The sequence below is a fragment of the Pristiophorus japonicus genome, chromosome 1, assembly GCF_044704955.1.
Source record: "Pristiophorus japonicus isolate sPriJap1 chromosome 1, sPriJap1.hap1, whole genome shotgun sequence".
Lineage (NCBI taxonomy): Eukaryota > Metazoa > Chordata > Chondrichthyes > Pristiophoridae > Pristiophorus > Pristiophorus japonicus.
In genome coordinates this window covers 85,262,443-85,287,918 of record NC_091977.1, presented here as the reverse complement: position 1 = coordinate 85,287,918, position 25,476 = coordinate 85,262,443, and the positions used below count along the sequence as shown (strand labels likewise).

Here is a 25,476-nt window from a genome sequence, read left to right as displayed (position 1 = left end):
AGTCAGAGGAAGGGTGGTGCACAGACCTTGTTCACCAGCACTTGAATCTGTTGGTTCTGCTCATCGATCTGTTGCTGCTGGGCCTTCACCAATGCCAGAACTTCATCGGCACGCTGGTTTTGAAACTCGGTTACAGACTGAAAAGAGAAATTCACTTGTTCAAGTATTTATAATGTAACTAGGCCCAACATTCATTCATGGTACACATGGTATGTTATCTTATGGGACATTGACCATAACACATATTTTATTGAAGTAAGCAGAATATTTGTCTTTAGAGAGTAGTGTTGTAATGAGAGGCCGTGTAATTTATTAACATTAAAGACTGGTGCTCAATAGGGGTGGGGGGGGAAACCGTTCACTCGTAAAATAGTTGGATAACCCTGGGCAGGCTGGTAGCCCACCAGGGAAGTAATCTGATTGATATCCTCAAAACGAGTAAGTGTATGCATGCAGCTGGGTAGAAAAGTCAAAATTGCAACATACCTTATGATAAAACGAACCCGTCATGAGGGATTGCGCACAATTTTGGTGTACCGACACCTTACAATACCCTGGAGATCTCCACATCAAGGCTTTTTCAAATTAACCAATCAAAAATTGTGTTGAGGCACGTTTTATTCCTGAATTCAAATAAAAACTCTTTTGTTGTTTTGACTCTTTGCCATAAACATGTAATAAATAAAACCTCTCCAGGCAGGTTTGGCAGCCTTGTGTGCTGGGAAAGCAGGTACACAATCAACACAGAAGGCGCACTGAATGGGGAGCGCATGCCCTGCCAGGGGCATATTGGCCACGTGGCAAATCAGAAGATATCCCAAGTACCCCTGCGACTGGATCCATAGAACTGCATTTTCAATGCTTCCCTTTTTCAATGAGAATTCCAGTCCCTTTCAGGGTGACACTCCTGTACCCTGCTCCAATTTAATGAGCTGGAGTGCTTGCATTCGAGGCCCTAGATTTGATACAAAAATATTTTAATGAACACCTAGCAGGATCTTATAGTATTTGCACAAAGTTGGATCTTTTTCGGAAAGGAGTAAGGGAAGCTCCATGGATAAAGGAGCTCTTAAATTACCACCATCAAGAATTGGAGTTGCTTCTGCTGATTTTAAAAGATTAAGCATGATATGATAGGCTAAATATAGGGATCAGAGAGTTGGAACATGAAAAATGTTGACAAGCAAAAGATACCAACAGGAGAGATGAGTTGGTTGAGAGGAACACTAGGAGTATTCAGAACTGAAAAAAATGATATTATAAGACCATGGCTTAGACAAGAAACAATAGTTATGCAAAAGGTCCAAGAAAGATGACTGAGATGGTTTGGGCAGGTTTCAAGAATACAAACAGCTAGAATACCTTTCATGGCCCTGCACACTGAGGTACTTGGCCAAGGAAAACCAAGGACCGACAATGCCAAGAGTGACGTCACAGAAAGGGATACAGTTGACTGAAGTGGCCAGGCTAGTTCAGAACCGTCAACAGTGGAGTAAATTACTTCTTCCACATGTCGATACTGAACTGACGGACGGGAATTTAGTAGTAACAGTAAATTGCCACACACTTTATGTGGCTTTTTGGGAATGGTTATGGTACTTTTATAAGTACTGTGTTGTTTAATCTGTGTCTCATTTCTGGCTAGCACATCAATATCAGTAACTGTGCTACCCACGCATTGTTCACATAGCTGATTGATCCATCACTGAACATGGCTAGCACTTTCATCTCCATTCCCACTGAACAGCAGGACACAGCTGCCCAATGTCATCATACTGGTGCATTTCCCAAAGTATAGGGGATCACCGATAACTGCATGTGTCAAACTGAAGCCCATCCTGGGTGACAGCAAGCGACTATTGTGTTTCAGTGCTTTGATCTTTAATGTCCAGGTCTTGCTGCATGCGGTACTGACTGCTTCATTATCTGAGGAGTTCCAAATGGAACTGAACACTGTGCAATCATTTCTGACATGATGAGGGAAGGTCATTGATGAAGCGGCTGAAGATGGTTGGACCTAAAACACTGACTTGAGGAACTCCTGCAGGGCTGAGATAATTGGCCTCCAACAACCACAACCATCTTTCTTTGAGCTAGGTATGACTCCAGCCAGTGGAGAGTTTTCCTCCTGATTCCCATTGACTTCAATTTTACTAGTGCTCCTTGATGCCACACTCGGTCAAATGCTGCCTTGATGTAAAGGGCAGTCACTCTCACCTTACCTCTGGAAATTAGCTCTTTAGTCCATATTTGGACCAAGGCTGTAACGAGGTCTGGAGCTGAGTGGTCCTGACAGAACCCAATTTGAGAATCACTGAGCAGGTTATTAGTGAATAAGTGCTTCTGGATAGCACTGTCGACTAAATTATCAGTGTTGCTAATTTTTTTTTTCAACCACTATGCTGTAGATAAATAAAATAATTCCCATTGGACCTAATCCGTGGAACATTCTGTTGCAAATACTTGTGCTGCAAATTGAGCATGAGCCGACAGAATAATAGAATAATGGTTCTCTGATGTTAACTACAAGAGATTGCTCTTATCAAAGATTCAGGCAACCTCAGAAAACAAGAGGTCAAATTATGAGTAATATTATAATCATCATCTGATCTTCAAGGTAATTTTTGCACTCAAATCACACCAGGCTGCTATTGTTTAGCACTTTACAGAGTGGCTGTATTTAATTTTGAATCTGCTCTTTTTAGCTAACAGCAGCCCAAGTGCAGATGCGAACAGCCCATGGTCCGGATTTTCCGTGGCCAGTGACCAAGTATGCACGCATACGCAGCCATAAGTGCCTTACAAGTTTTGGGTTTACGCATGGGCTACGCTTGCGTGAAAATCCGGAACTTGCGATCTGTCAAGAATCTTCTTGACAGATCCTCTGCATCTACAGGAAATGGACATTCGCTGGTGGAGAGTTGGACTACTTACCCAACTCTTGCCCAGAGAATGCCCATGAAACTCTTATGCCCTGTAAAAGCAGGCACAGGGCCTTCTTTTACCAGTGTATTGGTGAAACTAAATATAAAAATAATTTTAACTTTCAAAAATCTGTAAAATAATGTTATTTTTGACCCTTTAAAAATGTTTAAATGTATTTATTTATTTATTAATTACATTTTTGTTTTAAATATTTAATTAAATTGCATTTTAATTAATTTTAAACATGTAATTTTTTTATTTCAAGGTTGTGTACATGTATTTTTGGGTGATTCCTATTAACCTTATGGGGATTCCGTACGTAAATGGAATCCCCATAAGCATAAAGGGAATCCCCTTTCTGATCGGTTGGGTCGGCCACTACCCATACCTGCGCATAAAGGCCCAGGAGCGTGAGTCTCTGTGGATTCAGGGCCATTAGAAAGGTGAGTAGATTTATCGCGGTTCGGAGGCATCTGCCTACGGGAAGCCTCCGACCGCAAATTTAGGCCCCATGTGTGCTTGTGGCATTGTAGTGTGAGGCCATTCACAATCAATGGTATGTTAAATTTGGAATATGGGGCCCATATTTCATGCCAACCTTGTCCATATGGACAATCCAATTGTATTGCCTGTCGTACCAGTTATGCCTCTACGTGGCACTGTTATTTGCAGGAGTCAAAGGTGTCATATCTTGGCTGTCATACAATTATCTAGCCTGACGTCCCACATAACTGAAATTGAGACTGGGAGAGTTTTTTTAAATAGTATTTTTTTCCCCTGCAATGAAAAAGTAAAGTAGTGAAAAAAGTTTCATAAATTAAAACAACCTCTATCCTGTAATTCATTAAAGACTGTCATCGCTCGGTACCTGATGCAATATTACTGCCTCACCCATTGAAAAAGCCAAAATAATAGCTGTGCCCCAGAAATTGTCTTTCCATAATTCAAAATTCAAGTCAAAATCAGTCAAATATATGCTGCATTACTCACCAGAAACCTTTTTTCTTTCTATACTACTCCACTAAAAACAATCTTGCAACAATATCCCCCTTCCCCACTCCCCTCTCCAATCACCGGATGGCATTTCATGTCCAGATGGGAAAGAACCCTGGCACCAGCAGTGACCAATAGTTGTGTCCCGGTGAGAAGGAAAGCAAGCAAAGAGGAATTCCTAGGTCGTGAGCCACGTATAACTCATCTCAACCTCTTCCCTCCCCCCACACCTCCACACCCCCCACACCTCCACACCCTCAACCACCCCACGACTGCCATGTCCACAAAGAACATTTTGGGGACCTTTACACGAAGGAAGCTAGTGTTCACCAATTCAGCACCGCGGATAGGAAGTTTATCCTCTCCTCTCAAGTCAGATAAAAAGCTGGGGCATGCCTTCAACTGACTTAATTATCCCAACTCCATCCTCCTCATCCTTCTCTCTCCATTGCCTTTTCTCCTCTCCACTTTCCTCTTATCTCCCCTCTCTCCGCTCCATCCACTCACATTGCCACCTCTCAACAACAACTTGTATTTATATAGACCCTTTAATGTCGCAAAATCTCCAAGGCGCTTCACAGGAGCATTATAAAACAAATATTGACACAGGGCCAAATAAGTAGATATTAGGGCAGCCTAAATAGGTAGATTTTAGGGAGCATCTTAAAGGTGGAAGGAGAACTAGAGAGGCAGAAAGGTTTAGGGAGGGAGTTCCAGAGCTTAAGAAAATTGATCCCTGAAGGCACTACCACCAATAATTGAGCGATTAAAATCAGGGGTGCTCAAGAGGCCAGAATTAGTGGAGTGCAGATATCTTGGACTGTTGTGAGGCTGGAAGGGATTATAGAGATAGGCAGAGATTTGAAAACAAGGATGAAAATTTTAAAATCAAGGTGTTGCTTAACCGGGAACCAATGAAGGTCAACGAGCACAGGGGTGATGGGTGAATAGGACTTGGTGCAAGTTAGGACATGGGCAGTTGATTTTTGTATGACTTCATGCTTACGGAGGTTAGAACGTAGGAGGCCAGCCAGGAGTGTGTTGGAGTAGGCAAATCTAGAGGTAACAAAGGAATGGATGAGAGTTTCAGCCACAGATGAGCTGAGGCAGGGATGCAGTTGGGCAACGTTCCAAAGATGGAACTAGGTGGTCTTAGTGATGGTGTGAATATGTGGTCAGAAACTAATTTCGGGGCCACATATGACACCAAGGTTGCGAACAGTGTGGTTCTGCCTCAGACAGTATCTGGGGAGAGAGATGGAGTCAGTGGCTAGGGAACGAAGTTTGTGACGGGGGCCGAAGACAATGGCTTCGGTCATCCCAATATTTAATTTGAGGAAATGTCTGCTCATCTAGTACTGGATGTCGAACAAGCCTCCACTCCCTCCCTTCCTTTCCAATTTCCTTCTCCTTCTTTCTCCCTGCCCTGCCTGGATCCAGTTATTCTCACACTCTCTTACCCTGCTTAATCTTCATCCTGCACTCAGTCTTGATTCGCCATGTGCAATGCCAGAGAAAATCGACCAGTGAATTGTACTGCAATTTGTGTATATTTAGCAAAAGAGCAGCAATGGCTAACTAACAGAAAATGATATAGCTGATGTGGGTGTCTGTATAGGTACCATGCATTATAAAATGGCTAGTGTGTGTGATATTATTTATAATACAGTGTGCCTATGTTATTTATTGACCATAATAATCTTTATACAAGCCTAGAAGTTTACTGCTGATGGTACTAACATATCAGAAAAAGAAACTCTATTTGAACCTGTTTATGCACCTGTTCAATGATCGAAACAACAGCAATTTTCACACTATTCACAGATGTTTGTCTAATTTCATAAATAATATAATCAGTATCTATTCCAAACATTTTAGATATCTATGAACAGTGTGGATACATAATGCCAGAGGAAATCAACCTCACATATGGACTGAATTTTCGCCACCATTCTGCGCCATTTTTTTGGCCTACCATCTTTTTTTTGGAGCAGACTAAAATCTGCAAGTTGCGCCAAACATTCTGTGCCATCCTAACTACTTACAGCCAATTTTTTTTAGTTGCCGATTTTTTGATGTCACTGGGGGTGCCGGCTGCCAGCTGTGCCATTTCTGGCCATTTTAGCAAGTTTGGACAAGTAGGACTTTTTTCAAAAACGGCACACTGCACCATTCTGAAAAACCTTACCTGCATTTAAGAAAATCGGCGCAGAGAAGACACCATTGTTTTAGCGGAGCTGAAGACACGGCACCGGGGCCGGGGGCCTTTCGGCCCGGGATAGGAGCGGAACTAGCACCAGGGGTGGGGCACCATTTGACCCGAGATAGCAGCGGCACCGGGGCTCGACAAAAAAGCGGTAACCTAATGGATTGTGTGTGGAATTACTTTCATTTTATTAGGCCTGTTTCATCTTGAATTAAAGAAATAAATAAAGCAGAGTATGATAGTTTGTCACTACAATCTTCCAATAAACAGAAGTGAAGAGATCTTTGCAATGATAATATGTACCTGCATCTGTCTTGCTGCATCTTGTAGCAAATCTGGCAACCTCAGATTTTGGCGCAGACCTTAAGCTCCACCCACAGAGCTTAAGGACAATCTGCGCTGCTCCAAAATGAAAGGTTCTGCCGGTGAAACTTGGAACTTTTTTTTGCCGCAGTCGGCCTCTAAAAAATCGGACATACCTCTAGACCGCAGCAAAAATCGGCCGTGTGGAAAATTGGTCCCATAGATGGACTGTGTTAGAAACGTGGGATTTTCCTGGTTCTGCACTCGGGTGCATTGGGTCTCCTGAGCACGGTGAATATCAGAAAGCCTGTGCCTGGAAAAGAACACACCTGAATTTCCTTCCATTATTTAAATTTAACTGGAAGGAAAATTTAGGTAGGTTCCTTTACAAACATGTGCTCCAACCCACCCAATGTTCTGCTACTCGCTGTGCCCAAGCAATCTAGCATGCCTGGGTGCAGACCCAGAATAATTTCCCCATGTGGTATCAAATGTGCTGCAGACTTTTAGAAATAATTTAAAAACCTTCGACCAGGGATATTTTTTAAAGCACAAAGATTTCTCTTTTCGTATTTATTCCGGGCGTTTACGCCTTGGCAAACCTGCAACGATATTTTGTAGACCGAGATAGTTTAGGGAAATCATTCCTGTGGGAAAGACATCCCATTCTCCAGCAGCTTAATGTAAAATCTAAGAGGTGGTTTGTAATGCCTATGTTAAATATTGTTGCATATTGTCACCATAAATCTATAAAATCATTAAACTATTTAATAAGTACAGCCATGTCTTTTTACATTTCATGGTACTTCAAGATTCATCTGTGCTGGCTTACCCTGTAAAAGAGGATATCGACCGACTTGTTCTTCCCTGTGTAGTTCCCGAGAATCATCTCCAGCATTCTTTCCAGGGAATCTACCTTACTGGCAACTGACTGTCGGTCCTGCAGAGCTTTTGTTAACTCATTTCTGAGCTCCATGGATCTTTTACGAAGTTCCTCGTCCTGAATTTCTAGCTTAAGCACATTTTCTTTCAGAGCCTTTCCATCACTTTCTATAAGCTTGGCCTTGCTGCTCAGGTTGTTGATGGAGATATTGTAAACGTTCAGCTGAACTAATACAGCATTCATCTCTTCCCTCGTTTTGTCTATGTGCTGCTTGAGCCCTTGTCCGAGCTGGAGCAGACCGTGTGCAAGCACGCTAATGTCATCTGATGAGGCAAATTGAGATTTCTGTCCTTTGCGAGTGTTCCCTGGAAGAATTGACGTGGAGAAAATAAGACAAATTAGCACAATGAAATGAAATGGCTTCATTATTTACAGGCAGGCAGTTCAATTTTATTAATTCTATTCCCCACTGTTGGTGCGGCAACTGTGACCCTCCTGATGCGCCAGACACAAACACTGCACTCCCTTATATACTGTTACAGAGCCCTCCCAGTTGCAGTTATTTAAATAATAACTTATTACACTCAGTGGGAAACAGAGAGGCATAGCAAAAACCACAGCTATGCAGTGGCTGCTCTAAAGGGATTATCTCCAAAATATGCCTGTGTTTAGCTTATTAACAATACAGGCTGAGGATTTTTCTCACTTTTCGTTTTACCCAGTTTAATCAAGGTGAGGAACATTGGGCGCAAGTTTCGAGCCGCGCCTAGAACGGCACAGTCCCGACCTGGACGCCCGTTTTTCGCACCACAAAGTGCGCCTAAAAAAAACTTGCCTATTCTCCGGCTCCCTGCACGTCCTCTGGAGCTCGGCGCAGCGCAGCATGAGCTGTTGGGGGCGGAGCCAGGTCCCTGCGCTGAAAACAGTGCCGGGACCTCTGCACATGCGCGCTACAGGCCCAAAACTGTGTGGGAGGGGCGGAAGCACGCAGCCACTGCGGCTGCGTGCATAAGGCTGCCTCCCACCCCCAGTTCCTGCTTCCTCCCGACCCGACTCGACTCCCGCTTCCCGCCCCCCGCCTCCGGACTGGACCCGACCCGACCCCCCGGACTGGACCCGACCCGACTCCCGCTTCTCCCACTCCCCCCCCCTGCCTCCGGACCAGACCCGACACCGACCCGACTCCCGCTTCCCCCCCACCCCCCCCCCCCGACTGGACCCGACCTGACCTCCCTCCCCCTTCTCCCCCCCTCCCCCTTCTCTGAGTGAAATTAGGGACAAGTTTGTGCTATTGGCAAATGCTAACTGGCAACTGAATTGAGATTACCTAAACTTGTTTTACCTTGGATTTTTACTGGCAACATAGAAAGAGGAATTTCACTGTGTTAATCTGCTAGATTTAAACCCATTCATGGTTGAAACCATGTGCTATGCAGTCTCCGCACTGAAGATATATTTGAAACAATTTTATTTTATAATTATCTAAAGAGTAATAATTTACACGGCAACAGTTTTTCCACACAAAGGGTAGCAGAAAGTTGGAACTTTCGCTCTCAAAAGGCTGTGGATGCTGAGACAATTGGTGCTTTCAAGAATGAGACTGAGATTTTTGTTCGGTAAGGGTATCAAGGGATATAGAGCAAAGATGGAAAAATTGAGTGGAGGTGCAGATCAGCCATGATCTAATTAAATACCGGAGCAAGCCTGAGGGGCTGAATGGCGTAATCCTGTTCCTTAGGTTGCGAATGCTGTGCTTGATTACAGCCACATGCAGAATGTTGGCCCACTTTATATGATCTCAATGTAGATGGCATGTCCTCTCTTTTTTTTCTCGACTGAAAGCCTGGATTATCAAGTTGTTCCTCATAGCATATTCATCTAATACCAAGGAACAGCCATGTTATTCTCCTCTGTATCACCTCAAGGGCCTGTTGGCCCATTCATGTTTTGGCAACTAGAACTGTGCACAATACTCCAGTATAGTCTGACCATGGCACTTTACAACTTATCCAAGTTGCTTCCTCAGGCTGCCGATCACTACCTCAGCATTCTGCATAATCACTTTTTGGGACTTTTATTGTTACTAACTTGTTTTAAGGGATCCCACTTACATGGAATCTGAATTTAACAAGTTTTGCCTCAGTTAATGTAAATGGTATAGATGGAACAGCCTTTTTTGATATAATCTACTTGGCATAGAATTCTTGGAAGAAGTTTAGAAGCTTTTAAAGTTTGCTTTGCAGTGATTGCAGTATACTTCAGTTTGTGTGAATTAGACTATGTTCACTGCAGTTATACTGTCAAATCTGTGTTGTATTGATGCAAAATCTTCTGTTTAATTGGCCAATAAAGGTTCTCGGTACTGAGGGGTCAAAATTGTCCCTTTTTATAGCCACATTAGCGCCTCCGGGGGAGGGAGTGCTACCGCCTCCTGGGAAATTGCCTGGGAGTTTGCGGAGGTGCCGGGCCGCCACACAACTGATGATGATGTCATCATGGGCCACGAGGCTGGCACGAGCGGATGTCAATGCCAGCTTTGCTGGCCGTGAGGCTGGCCGACATCTGCTCTTGGGTGATGCTTAAACGGGAGGTCGCCAGAACCGCAGGCCACCATCTTTTTTTGTCGGCCGGCTCGCCAATGGCAGCCCTAGCGTGGCCCGGGCCACCATCATGCAGCCGGCACTCTGTCTTGGGTACCGAGTGGCTGGCTTGGTTGTAAGCTGCCCAGTGGTCCAGTGGAGGCCATCAGAGGCTGTGCAGAGTGTGCAGCAGCCCTCCCCTTTAATCGAAGAGAAGAAGTGATGAAACATGTCAGCGCTCATGGAGCTACCGCGTAGCGTTTGACTCCCGCCCCAGTAGCGCCCCGGTTACCGCCCCTAAAGGAAGTGGAGTGCGGAAGATTATGCTCTGCTTCCTTTCAGGGGCGGTAAGGACAATTTTGCAATGGGGGCGGGACTTCCACACCGGGCGCTAAAAGTCCCGGCCCCAGAAGGTTACTGCCCCCAATCGGGGCAATTTCGCCCCCGGAGTTTCTTAATTCATGTATGTGAGTAATAGTGCTGTTTGCATTATCTGTAGAATTTCACCACGTTCCCTTAAGGCTCTATAGGTCTGTGTCTCAGCTTGTTAACAGTAATTCAACACTAACATGAGATTTGGCTGTGATGCTGGTTGAGTTGGCATATGCTGATAACAAAATCATACCAGGACAGCCAACTTGTCACGTAAGGTTTCCGGCTAACAGCAACCAATTGGAAAACATTCCATAATTAAGCAAAAGTGTTCACATTCTTATAACATCACTGTGCCAATTGTGTGTGACATCAATCACTAAGAGAAAGCTCTTTAGTCACAATATTTAAATGCAGTATTTCAAATATTAACCAAAGCTAAGAGGCTGTTGTAAGCCTTCTTGCACATTGTCCTTCAGCTACATTATATGACATAGGTTTTGCTGGTCACTCCCAGGTATCAACTAACAGAGGTTCAGATGATATACAAATCCATAAGTGTCAAACTCAAACACTTCATTATCTGGAGAAAATGTCCCTATCATGATATTTCATATTTAATTTTTTTTTCTGCTAATTTTTTTTTTTCTCTTCCGCCATCTTCCTCATCTAAAAACATTAACTCCTTGTTGGGGTACAATTACATAGATGCCAGATGTCATTGGGTTCTTTACCCATTTGTAAGCTCAGATAGTGACTGGGTGTCAATTCGATCCTGTCTTCACATGAACTCCCAGCAGAAATCACTGGATAGTGATCAGGAGTGGGAACCCTGGGAGAATTTCTTCTCCCTAATTCAGGGACAATTCAGCCAATTGCAGGAACCTGCCACCACCACTGCCATGATCGGCTAATTCAGCATAGACTGGGAATTGAATCTAGAACCTTCCCATTAACTTAAAATTGGTTAAGTTCTATATTTTTTCCCATGAACATGAATAAGAAAATGTTGCACATTCTGTATTGTATGAAACTCAACCAATTTTCATGTTAATGATTTTGAGATCGTTCATTCCATTATGGCTGAGTTAACTAAATACAGAAAGGTTATGGGTCCAAATAACATCCTAACTACAGTGCTATGGACTTGTACACTCGAACTAGCTGGCCTTTGAGCCAAGCTATTCCATGTCCAGTTATGACACTGGCATCTACCTGGCCATGTGGAATATTGCCCAAGTATGTCCTGTTCACAAAAATCTGTCTGGGCTAATTACTACCCTGCCATGAGGTATTTTCTCTACATTAAAAGGTGCTATATAAATGCAAGTTGTTAGCCGCTTCCTCCTGTGCTCGTGTGGAGCATAAACATCAGCATAGACCAGTAAGGTCAAATAGCCTGTTTCTGTCCTGTTAATTCCATGTGATTCTAGTTTCAAACACTGGTCTTTTTTGAGTTAACTGAGGGCTGTAGTTAGGTTGTTACAATTGGTTTTAGTGTCCCTGGGTTGGCGAGGAGAAAATCAGCTATGTTGCCCACTCTTGACTGCTGTCCAGTCTGGACAATAAGCATGGATGCATGTTGGATGAGGACAGAATCAGATTTGAAGATGATGCCCTATGCAGTTGAATAGCATGCAGATACTCACTATCAAGATTCGTGTGTGAATAATGATCACCTGGGCCAACAGCTACTTGTAGCATGAAATGAAATCCTTCAAGAGAGGAGAGAAATAAATAATCTCATGTAGGATCCTTGCAGCGAGTAGTAGGAGGATTCTTTTCTCCCATCAGATTCAGTTGACCCGCTGCAGTACCCAGTGCTCATGTAAGAAAGTTACTGAATAAATTGTTCGTCTTTACGGACTGCAAAAACAGCAACTGCTGCTCAGGCAGGGAGAAACAAACACTGGCTGTAAATAAATTTTAGGGATGTAAGCCTTAATGTGTTGCAGAGGAATTCCCTACACCATCTCAGCAATTCATTCTATGGACTAAGACCCGATTATTCTGACTGTTATTTCCTCCTTTTGAAATAAAATAGCAGGGCACTGACTTTAGAATAAGTGTAAGTAATTTCCTGTCCTCACCCTGAATTCAAAAACAGAGCACCAACTATTGGGGTGAGTATACATCATTCCCTGCACTTACCTGTGTACTAAGTGACTGACATCAAGGTAGGTACATATCATCCACTGTATGTACCCCTACACTGCAGGACTAGTACCAGGGTGAATACACTGCATTCCGTGTACTTATCCGACACTAGTGTTCCCTTTAAAATAATACAACTAAATGGCGGTAGTGAACACACCAGCACTGTCCTGGATGGTTTAAATGCTAAAGGTGATATAACTTCCAGTCAATTGTAGCCAATGGGTTTCAGATCTTTTTGCTAATTTTTACTCTGTGAAGGTTACTGGGCAAGCTTTCTGACCTTGATACCAGCTGTTTGTTGAATGCTTCTTTTACGGACTCTGGATTCATGAAGCAGCCTAACATAGAAAATTATTATTATTATGCTTTTAAGAACATACTTGGTCCATTTTAGCCTTGAAATCTATGGATGTCTGAGTTCCAGACAGGAACGTTTACATACAATGATCAAAATTATTGGTCTCAAAATAGATGCTGCAAATTGTTTTTGAATGTTTTGGAAAAGTAAACCCCCCACTGGACTGTGTTTTAGGAAACATAGCAAACAAAATCGAAAGTATCTTACCCATAAAGGCGACTTGTTTCTACAAATATCAAGAAATATTTCAACTCTTCAATAAAGCTGCAATCTTTATTTTCTGGGAGAAATGGGGTTCGAATATTGATTTACAACTGTTAGGTCTCTGTACACTCTGCAAGTAGATATTTGGGAGTCTTTGCATATACTGAGCAGCGCTAAAGCGCATTTACACAAGCTAAGGAAGTAAATATTTAGTGAGAAGTTTAATCACTCTCATGTATCAGTTCCTTTTTATTAATACACTACAATCTCTCTGTTTTGAAAATAGTCCTGGTTTTCAGGAGCATTATTCTGCCTCAAAGTAGCTGGTATCTGTGATCCAGTTGAGATTAGAATCCATTTTGTATTTAATATTTAAGATCAACCTTTATTGCCCTGAAATTTTAGAATTTTGGATATCAATCATGATATCATTTTAATTTCACAAGACAATTGAAACGTCAAAACCCAAGGTGTAACGTTTTAAAGCAGGAACACTCTTGGGTCTAACAAGAGCTTGAGCACTGCATTACAATTGGCTTCACTGACCCTGGGTCAAGTAGGAGAAAAATTATCCAGGCATCGTGCTATATATCAACATGCTTTCCTTGCTGGGACGTTCATATGTGTATACACCAGGGGAGCACAGGCTGAGGTTTGTGTGTGATGGCTCCGATACTTAAATAGCATACAGACACGCATTGCCTTGGTTCAACATGAAAAATGGCTACATGAATAAAATGCTAAGAGCCTATGGAGCAAATTCACAATTACAAAAATAAATAATCTTCACAATTCTAAATTGTACCTGTTTCTATCATTTATGAACTGAACCAAGGATATTCTTTGCTCAAAGACCACAGAAGGCCCTTTGGAATGAATAATAGAATTAAAGAATAATGCAGCGCGGAAGGAGGCCATTCGGTCCATCAAGTCTGCACTGGCTCTTTCGAAGAGCACTCCAGTTAGTCCCGTTCCCCTGCTCATTCCCCATATTCCTGCAATTTTTTTCTCCTTCAAGTATTTATCTAATTCCCTTTTGAAGGCTACTATTGAATCTGTATCCACCATCCTATCAGGCAGTGCATTCCAAATTCTAACCACACATTGCATATGACAATTTTCCTCATATTATCTCGGTTCTTTTGCCAATCACCTTAAATCTATCCCCTCTCGTTGTTGACCCTTCAGCCACTGGAAATTGTTTGTCTTTATTTACTCTATCTAACTCATCCATGATCTTCAACACTTTCATCAAATCTCCCCTTAGCTCCTCTGCTCCAAGGAGAACAGCCACAGCTTCTCTAGTCTTTATGTTTTATTCGTTCATGGGAAGTGGGCGTCACTGGCAAGGCCAGCATTTATTGCCCATCACTAATTGCCCTTGAGAAGATGGCGGTGAGCCGCTGCCTTGAACCACTGCAGTCCGTGTGGTGAAGGTACTCTCACAGTGCTGTTAGGGAGGGAGTTCCAGGATTTTAACCCAGTGACAATGAAGAAACGGCAATATACTTCCAAGTCAGGATGGTGTGTAACTTGGAGGTGGTGGTGCTCTCATGCGCCTGTTGCCCTTGTCCTTCTATATGGTAGAGGTCGTGGGTTTGGGAGCTGCTGCCGAAGAAGCCTTGGCAAGTTGCTGCAGTGCATTTTGTAGATGGTACAAACTGCAGCCACGATACATTGGTGACGGAGGGAATGAATGTTTAAGATGGTGAATGGGGTACCAATCAAGCAGGCTGCTTTGTCCTGGATGGTGTCAAGCTTCTTAAGTGTTGTTGGAGCTGCACTCATCCAGGCAAGCGGAGAGTATTCCATTATACTCCTCATTTGTGCCTTGTAGATGGTGGAAAGGCTTTGGGGAGTCAGGAGGTGAGACACTTGCCGTAGAATACCCAGCCTTTGACCCGCTCTTGTTGCCACAGTATTTATGGACTGGTCCAGTTAAGTTTCTGGTCAATGGTGACCCCCAGGATGTTGATGGTGGAGGATTTGGCGATGGTAAAACCATTGAATGTCATGGGGTGGTGGTTAGACTCTCGCTTATTGGAGATAGGCGTTGCCTGGCACTTGTGTGGCACGAATGTTACTTGCCACTTATCAGCCCAAGCCTGAATGTCGTCTAGGTTTTGCTGCATGCGGGCATGGACTGCTCCATTATCAGAGGAGTTGTGAATGGCACAGAACACTGCAGTCATCAGTGAACATCCCTATTTCTGACCTTATGATGGAGGGAAGGGCATTGATGAAGCAGCTGAAGATGGTTGAGCCTAGGACACTGCCCTGAGGAACTCCTGCAGAGATGTCCTGGGGCTGTGATGATTGACCTCCAACCATTTTCCTTTGTGCTAGGTATGACTCCAGCCAGTGGAGAGTTTTCTCCCTGATTCCCGTTGACTTCAGTTTTACTGGGGCTCCTTGATGCCACACTCAGTCAAATGCTGTCTTGATGTCAAGGGCAGTCACTGTCACCTCACCTCTGGAATTCAGCTCTTTTGTCCATGTTTGGACCAAGGCTGTAATGAGGTCTGGAGCAGAGTGGTCCTGGTTGATGCCCAGTTTGGGTTCTGTGAGCAGGTTATTGGTGATAATTGAGAGTAGACTGATGGGGCGGTAATTGCTGGATTGGATATGTCCTGCTTTTTGTGGACTGGACATACCTGGGCAGTTTTCCACATTGTCGGATAGATGCCAGTGTTGTAGCTGTACTGGAACAACTTGGCTAGAGGTGCAGCTAGTTCTGGAGCACAAATCTTCAGCACAACAGCCGGTATATTGTTGGGGCCCATAGCCTTTGCTGTATCCAGTGTGTTCAGCCGTTTCTTGATATCACATGGAATGAATCAAATTGGCTGAGGACCGGCGACTTGTGCGATGGTGGGGATCTCAGGAGGAGGCCGATATGGATCATCCACTCGGCACTTCTGGCTGAAGATGGTTGCAAACGCTTCAGCCTTGTTTTTTGCACTCACATGTTGGACTCCGCCATCATTGAGGATGGGGATATTCATGGAACCTCCTCCTCCCATTAGTTGTTTAATAGTCCACCACCATTCACAACTGGGTATGGTCGGACTACAGAGTTTTAATCTAATCCGTTGGTTGTAGGATTGCTTAGCCTTGTCTATAGCATGTTGCTTCTGCTTTTTAGCATGCATGTAGTCCTGTGTTGCAGCTTCCCCAATTTGGCATCTCATTTTAGGTAGGCCTGCTGCCTGCTGCTGTTCCTGACATGCTCTTCTACACTCTTCAGTGAACCAGGACTGGTCCCCTGTCTTGATGGTGATGGTAGAGTGAGGGATAATCCAGGCCATGAGGTTACAGATTGTGGTGGAATATAATTCTGCTGCTGCTGATGGCCCACAGAGCCTCACGGATGCCCAGTTTTGAGCTGCTAGTTCTGTTCTGAATCTATCCCATTTAGCACAATGGTAGTGCCACACAACACAATGGATGGTGTTCTCAGTGGGAAGACGGGACTTCGTCTCCACAATGACTGTGCAGTGGTCACTGCTACCAATGCTGTCATGGACAGATGCATCTGTGACAGGTAGGTTGGTGAGGACGAGTTCAAATAGGTTTTTCCCTTGTGTTAGTTCTCTCACCACCTGCTGCAGACCCAGTCTGGTGGCTATGTCCTTCAGACTTGGCCAGCTCGGTCAGTAGTGGTGCTACCGAGCCACTCTTGATGAAGTCCCCCACCCAGATTAAATTCTGTGCCCTTGCTACTCTCTCTGCTTCTTCCAAATGGTGTTCAACATGGAGGAGTACTAATTCATCAGCTGAGGGAAGGCAGTCGGTGGTAATCAGCAGGAGGTTTCCTTGCCCATGCTTGACCTGAAGCCATGAGACATCATGTGGTCCAGAGTCAATGTTGAGGACTCCCAAGGCCACTCCCTCCTGACAGTACACCACTGTGCCACCATCCCTGGTGGGTTTGTCTTGCTGGTGGGACAGGACTTGCCCAGGGATGGCGATGGAGGAGTCTGGGACATTGGTTGAAAGGTATGATTCTGCGAGTATAACTATGTCAGGCTGTTAATTGACCAGTCTGTGGGACAGCTGTCCCAAGTTTGGTACAAGTCCACAGATGTTGGTGAGAAGGACTTTGCAGGGATGACTGGGCTGGGTGTGCCGTTGTCATGTCCAAGCTGTTGCCGACTTTATTTTTATTCGTCCAGCTTTATTCTTATTATTGTTTTTTGTATAACTGAGTAGCTTACTAGGCCATTTCAGAAGGCAGTTAAGTGTCAACCACATTGCTATGGATCTGGAGTCACATATAGGCCAGACTGGGTAAGGAGGGCAGATTTCCTGCCCAACTCTCATTAGTGAACCAGATGGGTTTTTACGACAATCCGGTAGCTTCATGATCACCATTACTGATACTAGTTTTTTATTCCAGATTTATTTAATTAACTGAATTTAAATTCCCCAGCTGCCATGGTGGGATTTGAACTCATGTCTCTGGATCATTAGTCCAGACATCTGGATTACTAGGAAAGTGACATTACCACTATGCTACCATTTCCGCTAACTATCCACATTACTGTATTCCCTCATCCCTGGAACCATTCTAGTAAATCTGTTCTGTACCCTCCCCAAAGCCTTCACAGCCTTCCTAAAGTGTGATGCCCAGAATTGGACACAAAACTCCAGCTGGGGCCAAACTAGTGCTTTATATAGGTTTAGCATAATTTCCTAAATCTATCTAAAACACTAGTTCAGAATGAGTTAATGAGATCAGATTATATTATTCTGTCAGCATATGGGTCAATGACATTTGTAGTTATTTGTCCCGGAACAATTTTGTCCCATCTTGTAAGGTGAACTTTTCCGGTGATTTAGCTTCGTCTTGAGGTAAGGTTAAATTCCTCATTTCATACAGTTCAGCTATCTTTGGAGGTCAGGGGACAATTTTGCATATCACTCCCTTGGGCATTTATAAAAGTAAGATGGAGTTCATGTTAGGGCAAGTTATATATAGTTTGTTTAATGATCATATTATATGAGCTGATTGGTCTTTCCTTGTTTATGCTTGTTTTTTAAGGTTAACTTTTAGCTGACACATTCAATAGATTTTCAGTTAATAACTTAGACAAAGCCTTTGTATCTGGTTTCTCTGCCAAGTGACCATATTTCATGCTCGAGTCTAAAATAGGGGTGTCAAATTCATTTGATATGGTGGGCCTGATCGGTTATCCTGACACTTCGCACACCACATTCAACGATGTTAGTAAAATAGAAATAAATAAAGATAAAACATTTGATATAGGTGCTTATATTTCGATTTTATTTCCAATATTGCAACTCCTCAAAAGGGAAGCGTGTGCCAGGTTTTCTGATATCCATCCTTGATGTGAAAGCTCCGTATGAACTAAAGAACATAAGAAATAGGAGCAGGTGTAGGCCATTTGGCCCTTCAAGCCTGATCCACCATTCAATAAGGCCATGGCTGATCGTCTACCTCAACTCCACCTTCTCGCACTATCCCCAAATCCCTTGGTTCCCAAAAATTGATCAACCTCTGTCTTGAATATACTCAACGACTGAGCATCCACAGCTCTCTGTGGTAGAGAATTCCAAAGATTCACAAACCTTTGAGTGAAGAAATTTCTCCTCATCTCAGTCCTAAATGGTTGGCCCCTTATTCTGAGACTGTGACAGCGTGTTCTAGATTCCCCAGCCAGGGGAAACATTTTCTCAGCATTAACCCTGTCAAGCCTCTTAAAAATGTTATATGTTTCAATTAGATCACCTCTCATTCTTCTAAACTCTGGGGAATATAGACCTAGTCTACTCAATCTCTCCTCATAGGACAATCCCCCCATCCCAGGAATCAGTCTAGTGAACCTGCGTTGTTCTCCCTCTAAGGCAAGTATGTCTTTCCTTGGGTAAGGAGACCAGAACTGTATGCAGTACTCCAGGTGTGGCCTCACAAATGCCCGATATAATTGTAGTAAGACTTCTTTACTCTTACACTCTAATCGCTTTGTAACAAAAGCTAACATACCATTTGCTTTCCTAATTGCTTGCTGTACCTGCATGTTAACTTTCTGTGATTCGTGTACAAGAGCACTCAGGGTTCTCTGAATGAAAACATTTCCCAGTCTCCCACCATTCAAAAAATATTCTGCTTTGTTGTTTTCCCTACCAAAGTGGATAACTTCGTACTTCCCCATATTGTATTCCATTTGCCATGTACCTGCCCACTCAGTCAACCTGTCTATATATCTCTGCAGCCTCTTTGTGTCCTCCTCATGGCTTACTTTCTCATCTAAAGATGAATATTTACCCCAGTGTTCATAAATGTAATTTATATTATGCATATTCCATGCCGCTTGATGATACAGGAACTTTTTCATAGATTGTCAGCACAGTAAAGATGAATGTTTAGTGTGAAATATAAACTTAAGATAACAATGTGTATGTTTCCTTTTTAAAATAATTTATTAACACATTTTGATGAGCTAACACACTATTAGCTGCTACATTGAACACAAGCGTTGTGCACAAAAACAAAAACAAAAACCATGACAGCACAGTGCTGCCGGCGCCTTGATGATCATTGAACCAATTCCAGCTCTGGCCAGCCGTGAGCTTTCACCCCCTTGGCAAGAAAGACATTTCCAGCCTTATCAGTTACTGAAGCGGGCAGAATAATCTTCTCCTGAAAGCATCTGAACATTGTGAAATTTGTGGTCAGACAGAAACATCGATAGACTCCAATGATATGCACCATTCCAAAACAGTCCAAGAGTGCTGTTTATTTGGTAAATGAAGGCAATGGCTGGACATGAGGATTCTCTGAGAGAATAAGTCAATAAAGCTATAGATTGCCACAAGCTTGTTTTTTTGGACAGAACAATTCATGCTTTGAGCAGACTGTTCATTTTCTCCCATGTACTACCAACAGTCAGCAGTAATCCAGTTTTCAGGCTTTTCTCCCTATTTGTATCCAGTATTTTAAAATTCTCATCCTTGTTTTTAATGGTGGTGCAGGCTCGAAGGGCCGAATGGCCTACTCCTGCACCTATTTTCTATGTTTCTATGTTTCTATCGCTCCATGGCCTCGTCCCTCCCTATCTCTCCTCCACCCCCTAAAACCCTCAGAGATATCTGCACACCTCCAATTCTGGCCTCTTTAAGCATCCCTGATTATAATTGCTCCATCATTAGTGACCATGCTTTCAGTTGCCTAGGCTCTAAGCTCTGGAATTCTCTCCCAAAACCTCTCCATCTCTTTACCTCTCTTTCCTTCTTTAAGACACCCCTTAAAACCTAACTCTTTGATCAAGCTCTGTCCTAATATCTCCTTACATGGCTCGGTGTCAAATTTTGTTTGATCACGCTCCTGTGAAGTGCCTTGGGTTGTTTTGCCACATTAAAGGCCACACCTGGAGCACTGCGTACAGTTTTGGTCTCCGTATTTAAGGAAGGTTACACTTGCTTTGGAGGCTGTTCAGCGAAGGTTCACTAGGTTGATTCCAGAGATGAGAGGGTTGACTTATGAAGATAGGTTGAATAGGTTGGGCCTATACTCATTGGAGTTCAGAAGAATGAGAGGTGATCTTATCGAAATATATAAGATAATGAGGGGGCTCAACAAGGTGGATGCAGAGAGGATATTTCCACTCATAAGGGAAACTAAAACTAGGGGACATAGTCTTAGAATAAGGGGTCGCCCATTTAAAATTGAGATGAGGAGGAATTTCTTCTCTGAGGGTTGTAAATCTGTGGAATTCTCTGCCCCAGAGAGCTGTGGAGGCTGGGTCATTGAATATATTTAAGGTAGAGATAGACAGATTTTTGAGTGATAAGGGAGCGGGCGGGGAAGTGGAGCTGAGTCCATGATCAGATCAGCCATGATCTTATTGAATGGCGGAGCAAGCTCGAGGGGCCAAATGGCCGACTCCTGCTCCTATTTATTATGTTCTTAAATAAATACAAGTTGATGTTGTTGTATTTGCGATGTTTACAGCAAAATATCAAAACCAATTCAAACTATTTCAGCAGTTACAAAATCACCAGGTCCTTAAAATGAACTTCAACAATAATATTCAACAATGGGTGAAATCATTTACCTTTATACAATTTTTTGAAATGGTTCTTTTGTGTACTACACTTCTGGCTCCTCTCCCATCCTCGCCTTCTGTCCAGTTTTGGACGGTTAAAGATGGCAACCCGAAATGATCCTAAATTTTTATGTAAATGTGAATAGATTTTTTTTTTCATTTCAGTTGATCTTGCTTTACTGGTAACTATTTGGTTGTTTTTTTACACTTATTTGCAGGAATCTACTCTATGTCTACCCACAAAGACTTACTTTTGCCAACCGGTTGGCTTCTGCTAGAAACATCACAATCAAAATCCAGTTCATGTCAGGCGAGGATCTGAGCAATGCCATGCAGGTAATATGGTGAAGATAATCACTTCTCATTTGTGAGTTTTGTAGAAATGTATTGCCTGTTGCAATCTTGGACCTGTGACCAAAGATGTAAAGCAAGATCCAGTCTAAAAGGTTGTACCAAGTATCCCATAGCTCCAACTCAGTGTGAGGCCATATTTAAAAAGATCTCAGGCAGTCCACTGGACCAGCTTGCTTCTTTTTAAACTTATTTTTGCATCATTTTAGCATTAGAAAGAGCGGACAGTTCCACTGGTTCTCATTTAACAGTAAAATTGACCAGCTAGTGTGCATGCACAGGATATTGAAGCTGGAGAAAGTGCAGAAAATATTTTCAAGCATGTTACCAGAATTGAGAGCTTGCAACTATCTGGAAAGATTGAGCAGGCTTAGGGCTCTTTCCTCTGGTAAAGAGAAAACTATGAGGCGATCTGATAAAGGTGTTTAAAATTATGAAGGGGTTCAACATGGTGGATGTGGAGAAAATGTATCCACTTGTGGATGAGTCCAGAACAAGGGGGCATGAATGTAAGTTAGCCACTGACAGATGAAATAATGATTTTAGGAGGAATTTCTTGACTCAGAGAGTGGTAAGACTGTGGAACTCGCTGCCACATGGAGTGGTTGAAGCATAGAAACATAGAAAATAGGTGCAGGAGCAGGCCATTCAGCCCTTCTAGCCTGCACCGCCATTCAATGAGTTCATGGCTGAACATGAAACTTCAGTACCCCATTCCTGCTTTCTCGCCATAACCCTTGATCCCCCGAGTAGTAAGGACTTCATCTAACTCCCTTTTGAATATATTTAGTGAATTGGCCTCAACTACTTTCTGTGGTAGAGAATTCCACAGGTTCACCACTCTCTGGGTGAAGAAGTTTCTCCTCATCTCGGTCCTAAATGGCTTACCCCTTATCCTCAGACTGTGACCCCTGGTTCTGGACTTCCCCAACATTGGGAACATTCTTCCTGCATCTAACCTGTCTAAACCCGTCAGAATTTTAAACGTTTCTATGAGGTCCCCTCTCATTCTTCTGAACTCCAGTGAATACAAGCCCAGTTGATCCAGTCTTTCTTGATAGGTCAGTCCCGCCATCCCGGGAATCAGTCTGGTGAATCTTCGCTGCACTCCCTCAATAGCAAGAATGTCCTTCCTCAAGTTAGGAGACCAAAACTGTACACAATACTCCAGGTGTGGCCTCACCAAGGCCCTGTACAACTGTAGCAACACCTCCCTGCCCCTGTATTCAAATCCCCTCGCTATGAAGGCCAACATGCCATTTGCTTTCTTAACCGCCTGCTGTACCTGCATGCTAACCTTCAATGACTGATGTACCATGACACCCAGGTCTCGTTGCACCTTCCCTTTTCCTAATCTGTCACCATTCAGATAATAGTCTGTCTCTCTGTTTTTACCACCAAAGTGGATAACCTCACATTTATCCACATTATACTTCATCTGCCATGCATTTGCCCACTCACCTAACCTATCCAAGTCACTCTGCAGCCTAATAGCATCCTCCTCGCAGCTCACACTGCCACCCAACTTAGTGTCATCCGCAAATTTGGAGATACTGCATTTAATCCCCTCGTCTAAATCATTAATGTACAATGTAAACAGCTGGGGCCCCAGCACAGAACCTTGCGGCACCCCACTAGTCACTGCCTGCCATTCTGAAAAGTACCCGTTTACTCCTACTCTTTGCTTCCTGTCTGACAACCAGTTCTCAATCCACGTCAGCACACTACCCCCAATCCCATGTGCTTTAACTTTGCACATTAATCTCTTGTGTGGGACCTTGTCGAAAGCCTTCTGAACGTCCAAATATACCACATCAACTGGTTCTCCTTTGTCCACTTTACTGGAAACATCCTCAAAAAATTCCAGAAGATTTGTCAAGCATGATTTCCCTTTCACAAACCCATGCTGACTTGGACCTATCATGCCACCATTTTCCAGATGCACTGCTATGACATCCTTAATAATTGATTCCATCATTTTACCCACTACTGAGGTCAGGCTGACCTGTCTATAATTCCCTGTTTTCTCTCTCCCTCCTTTTTTAAAAAGTGGGGTTACATTGGCTACCCTCCACTCCACAGGAACTGATCCAGAGTCAATGGAATGTTGGAAAATGACTGTCAATGCATCCGCTATTTCCAAGGCCACCTCCTTAAGTACTCTGGGATGCAGTCCATCAGGCCCTGGGGATTTATCGGCCTTCAATGCATTGATGCATTTAATGGGAGACTTGATGTATACACGAGAGAGAAGGGAATAAAGGGATGCAGAGGTAGGGTGGGAAGAGATACTTAGAGTGGGAGGTGGTTCATATAGAATATAAATGCCTGTTTTAGTTCTATACATTCTGTATAATTCTTTGTAATTTTAGCACACTGTGAGTTACATCAAGATGCAACCAGCAGTGTAATTCAAACCTGTGGGCTGTATATAGCGCTCTTAAGTCCAGTGTTTGAAGTATAATGACATCCTTATGCATGGCTGTGACTTTTATTCCAGGGGACTTATGGCAATTGATTATTCAGATGATTTAACTTTGCATGTTTACCATCATTTATTATTGATAAATCTAAATGAAATTCATTTTCCACTGAACAAAATAGAAATTTTAAGTTTGACTGGATAAAATCTCACAGGCGAAGATTTCTTTCGCTGGTGACTATTTGGTGAAAAATCAAAAACATGTTTTTTTCCGATCATTAATGATTTTGCTGCAAATAGCAAAGAGAGAGTATTCTCCTCAACCTCCAATGTTGCGTTATGGTAAAAGGTACAAGTAAGTGCAAATCAGATTAAAGTGAGCATGTCAAAGGGAGTTTTCAAGCAGAATCAGTATCTGGAACAGCAGCACCAGTTTTGTGGTTACTTTTACACTTCCAAATGTGTGTCCCTGGCACGGTGCCTCACTTGCTGGGAGAGCGCATCAGAAAATTGGTTCTTGTATCCTCAGCAGAGCAAACTTGTACAGTGATTTTGTACTTTTTAAAAATGGCCGTGCATCTGGCTTCCCTCCAATGGGACGATTAGAAAAGGGCCTGCAGACAAGTGCCCTTTCTTTTTTTGGGGGGATGTCCAGCATGCTTTCATGCCCCAGGGAAAGGGGGCTAGTATGTACTGGGGATGTGACCAGCCCAGTCAAATGACCCAGCCCACTCTGGACAGGCACAGATGCTTGGTCAGAATGAAATAGGAAAATGGGCTCCAGTATATTTTTGACTCTCATGTAACATGACTCTGAAAATGCTTTGCCTAACATGTGAAACAAATAAAGCAATAATTTCTTGCATTCAGGATACTTTGGTAGTTCAGAGGGTTTCAACACTAAAATGTAGAGCCACAGAGTGAGATACAAAGGTAGGCTTTATTTTGTTTATTCATTTCCCAGCCGAAGCCGTGCTAATTTTAAGAGTAATAAACAAAGGCTGTGGCACCTCCTGACTCGGAGATGGAAAAATAGGGGATAATTTATGAGATGCAAAGGGCATAAAGAAAGAATTTTTAGAAATCTCTGCATCCTAATGAGGAGGTAACTTTTGACCACAAACAAAAGATGATGAAATAAGTTTAAACAATTTAGTTTCTATTATTTCCACTACTTTTGAGAAAAGAAACAATTAAAAGCGTTCAAGTATTTTTAGCAGCATGTCAATTAACTTTAAATGCCCTTTTATTTATATTTCAGGTTCTCTTTGGAAAATCAAGCAGTGCAGAGTTTGTTTCAGAAACGTACACTGCGGTTACTTACCATAACAAGTAAGCATTACATAACTGGGGACATGAAACAACAAATTCTGCTTGATGTAGTCCGCAAATAACAAACACTTAACATATGTATGCTTAATTTTTGAAATGTATTTTTTGTCCTCTTCTTAATGCCTCCCGGTGCCATTTCCTAATCACTGGGCATGTAGAGGTAACGTGTTCTGTTCCTACTTCAGCACTCAACTTAACGCTACTAGCACCAGCCCTCCCCACTCTCTCGAGAAGATAGGAAAGTAAAAAAAATTTGAAGAGAAAGTAGCAGAAATGAAACTCTCAAGAATAAGCAAAAGGATCTTGTGTGACAGATACAGTG

At 43.0% G+C, this 25,476-nt stretch overlaps 1 protein-coding gene across 7 annotated transcripts in view; it reads left to right on the top strand.

Annotated features, from left to right (window-relative positions):
• The window catches only part of dock8 (dedicator of cytokinesis 8), a 464,486-nt gene that overhangs the window by 305,912 nt on the left and 133,098 nt on the right, over positions 1-25,476 (top strand). For all 7 annotated transcript variants that reach the window (XM_070881523.1, XM_070881482.1, XM_070881473.1 and 4 more), the window contains 2 exons: positions 21,268-21,385; positions 25,084-25,154. In XM_070881523.1, coding sequence (XP_070737624.1) covers positions 21,268-21,385; positions 25,084-25,154 — 189 coding nt within the window. The remainder of the gene's footprint in view (positions 1-21,267; positions 21,386-25,083; positions 25,155-25,476) is intronic.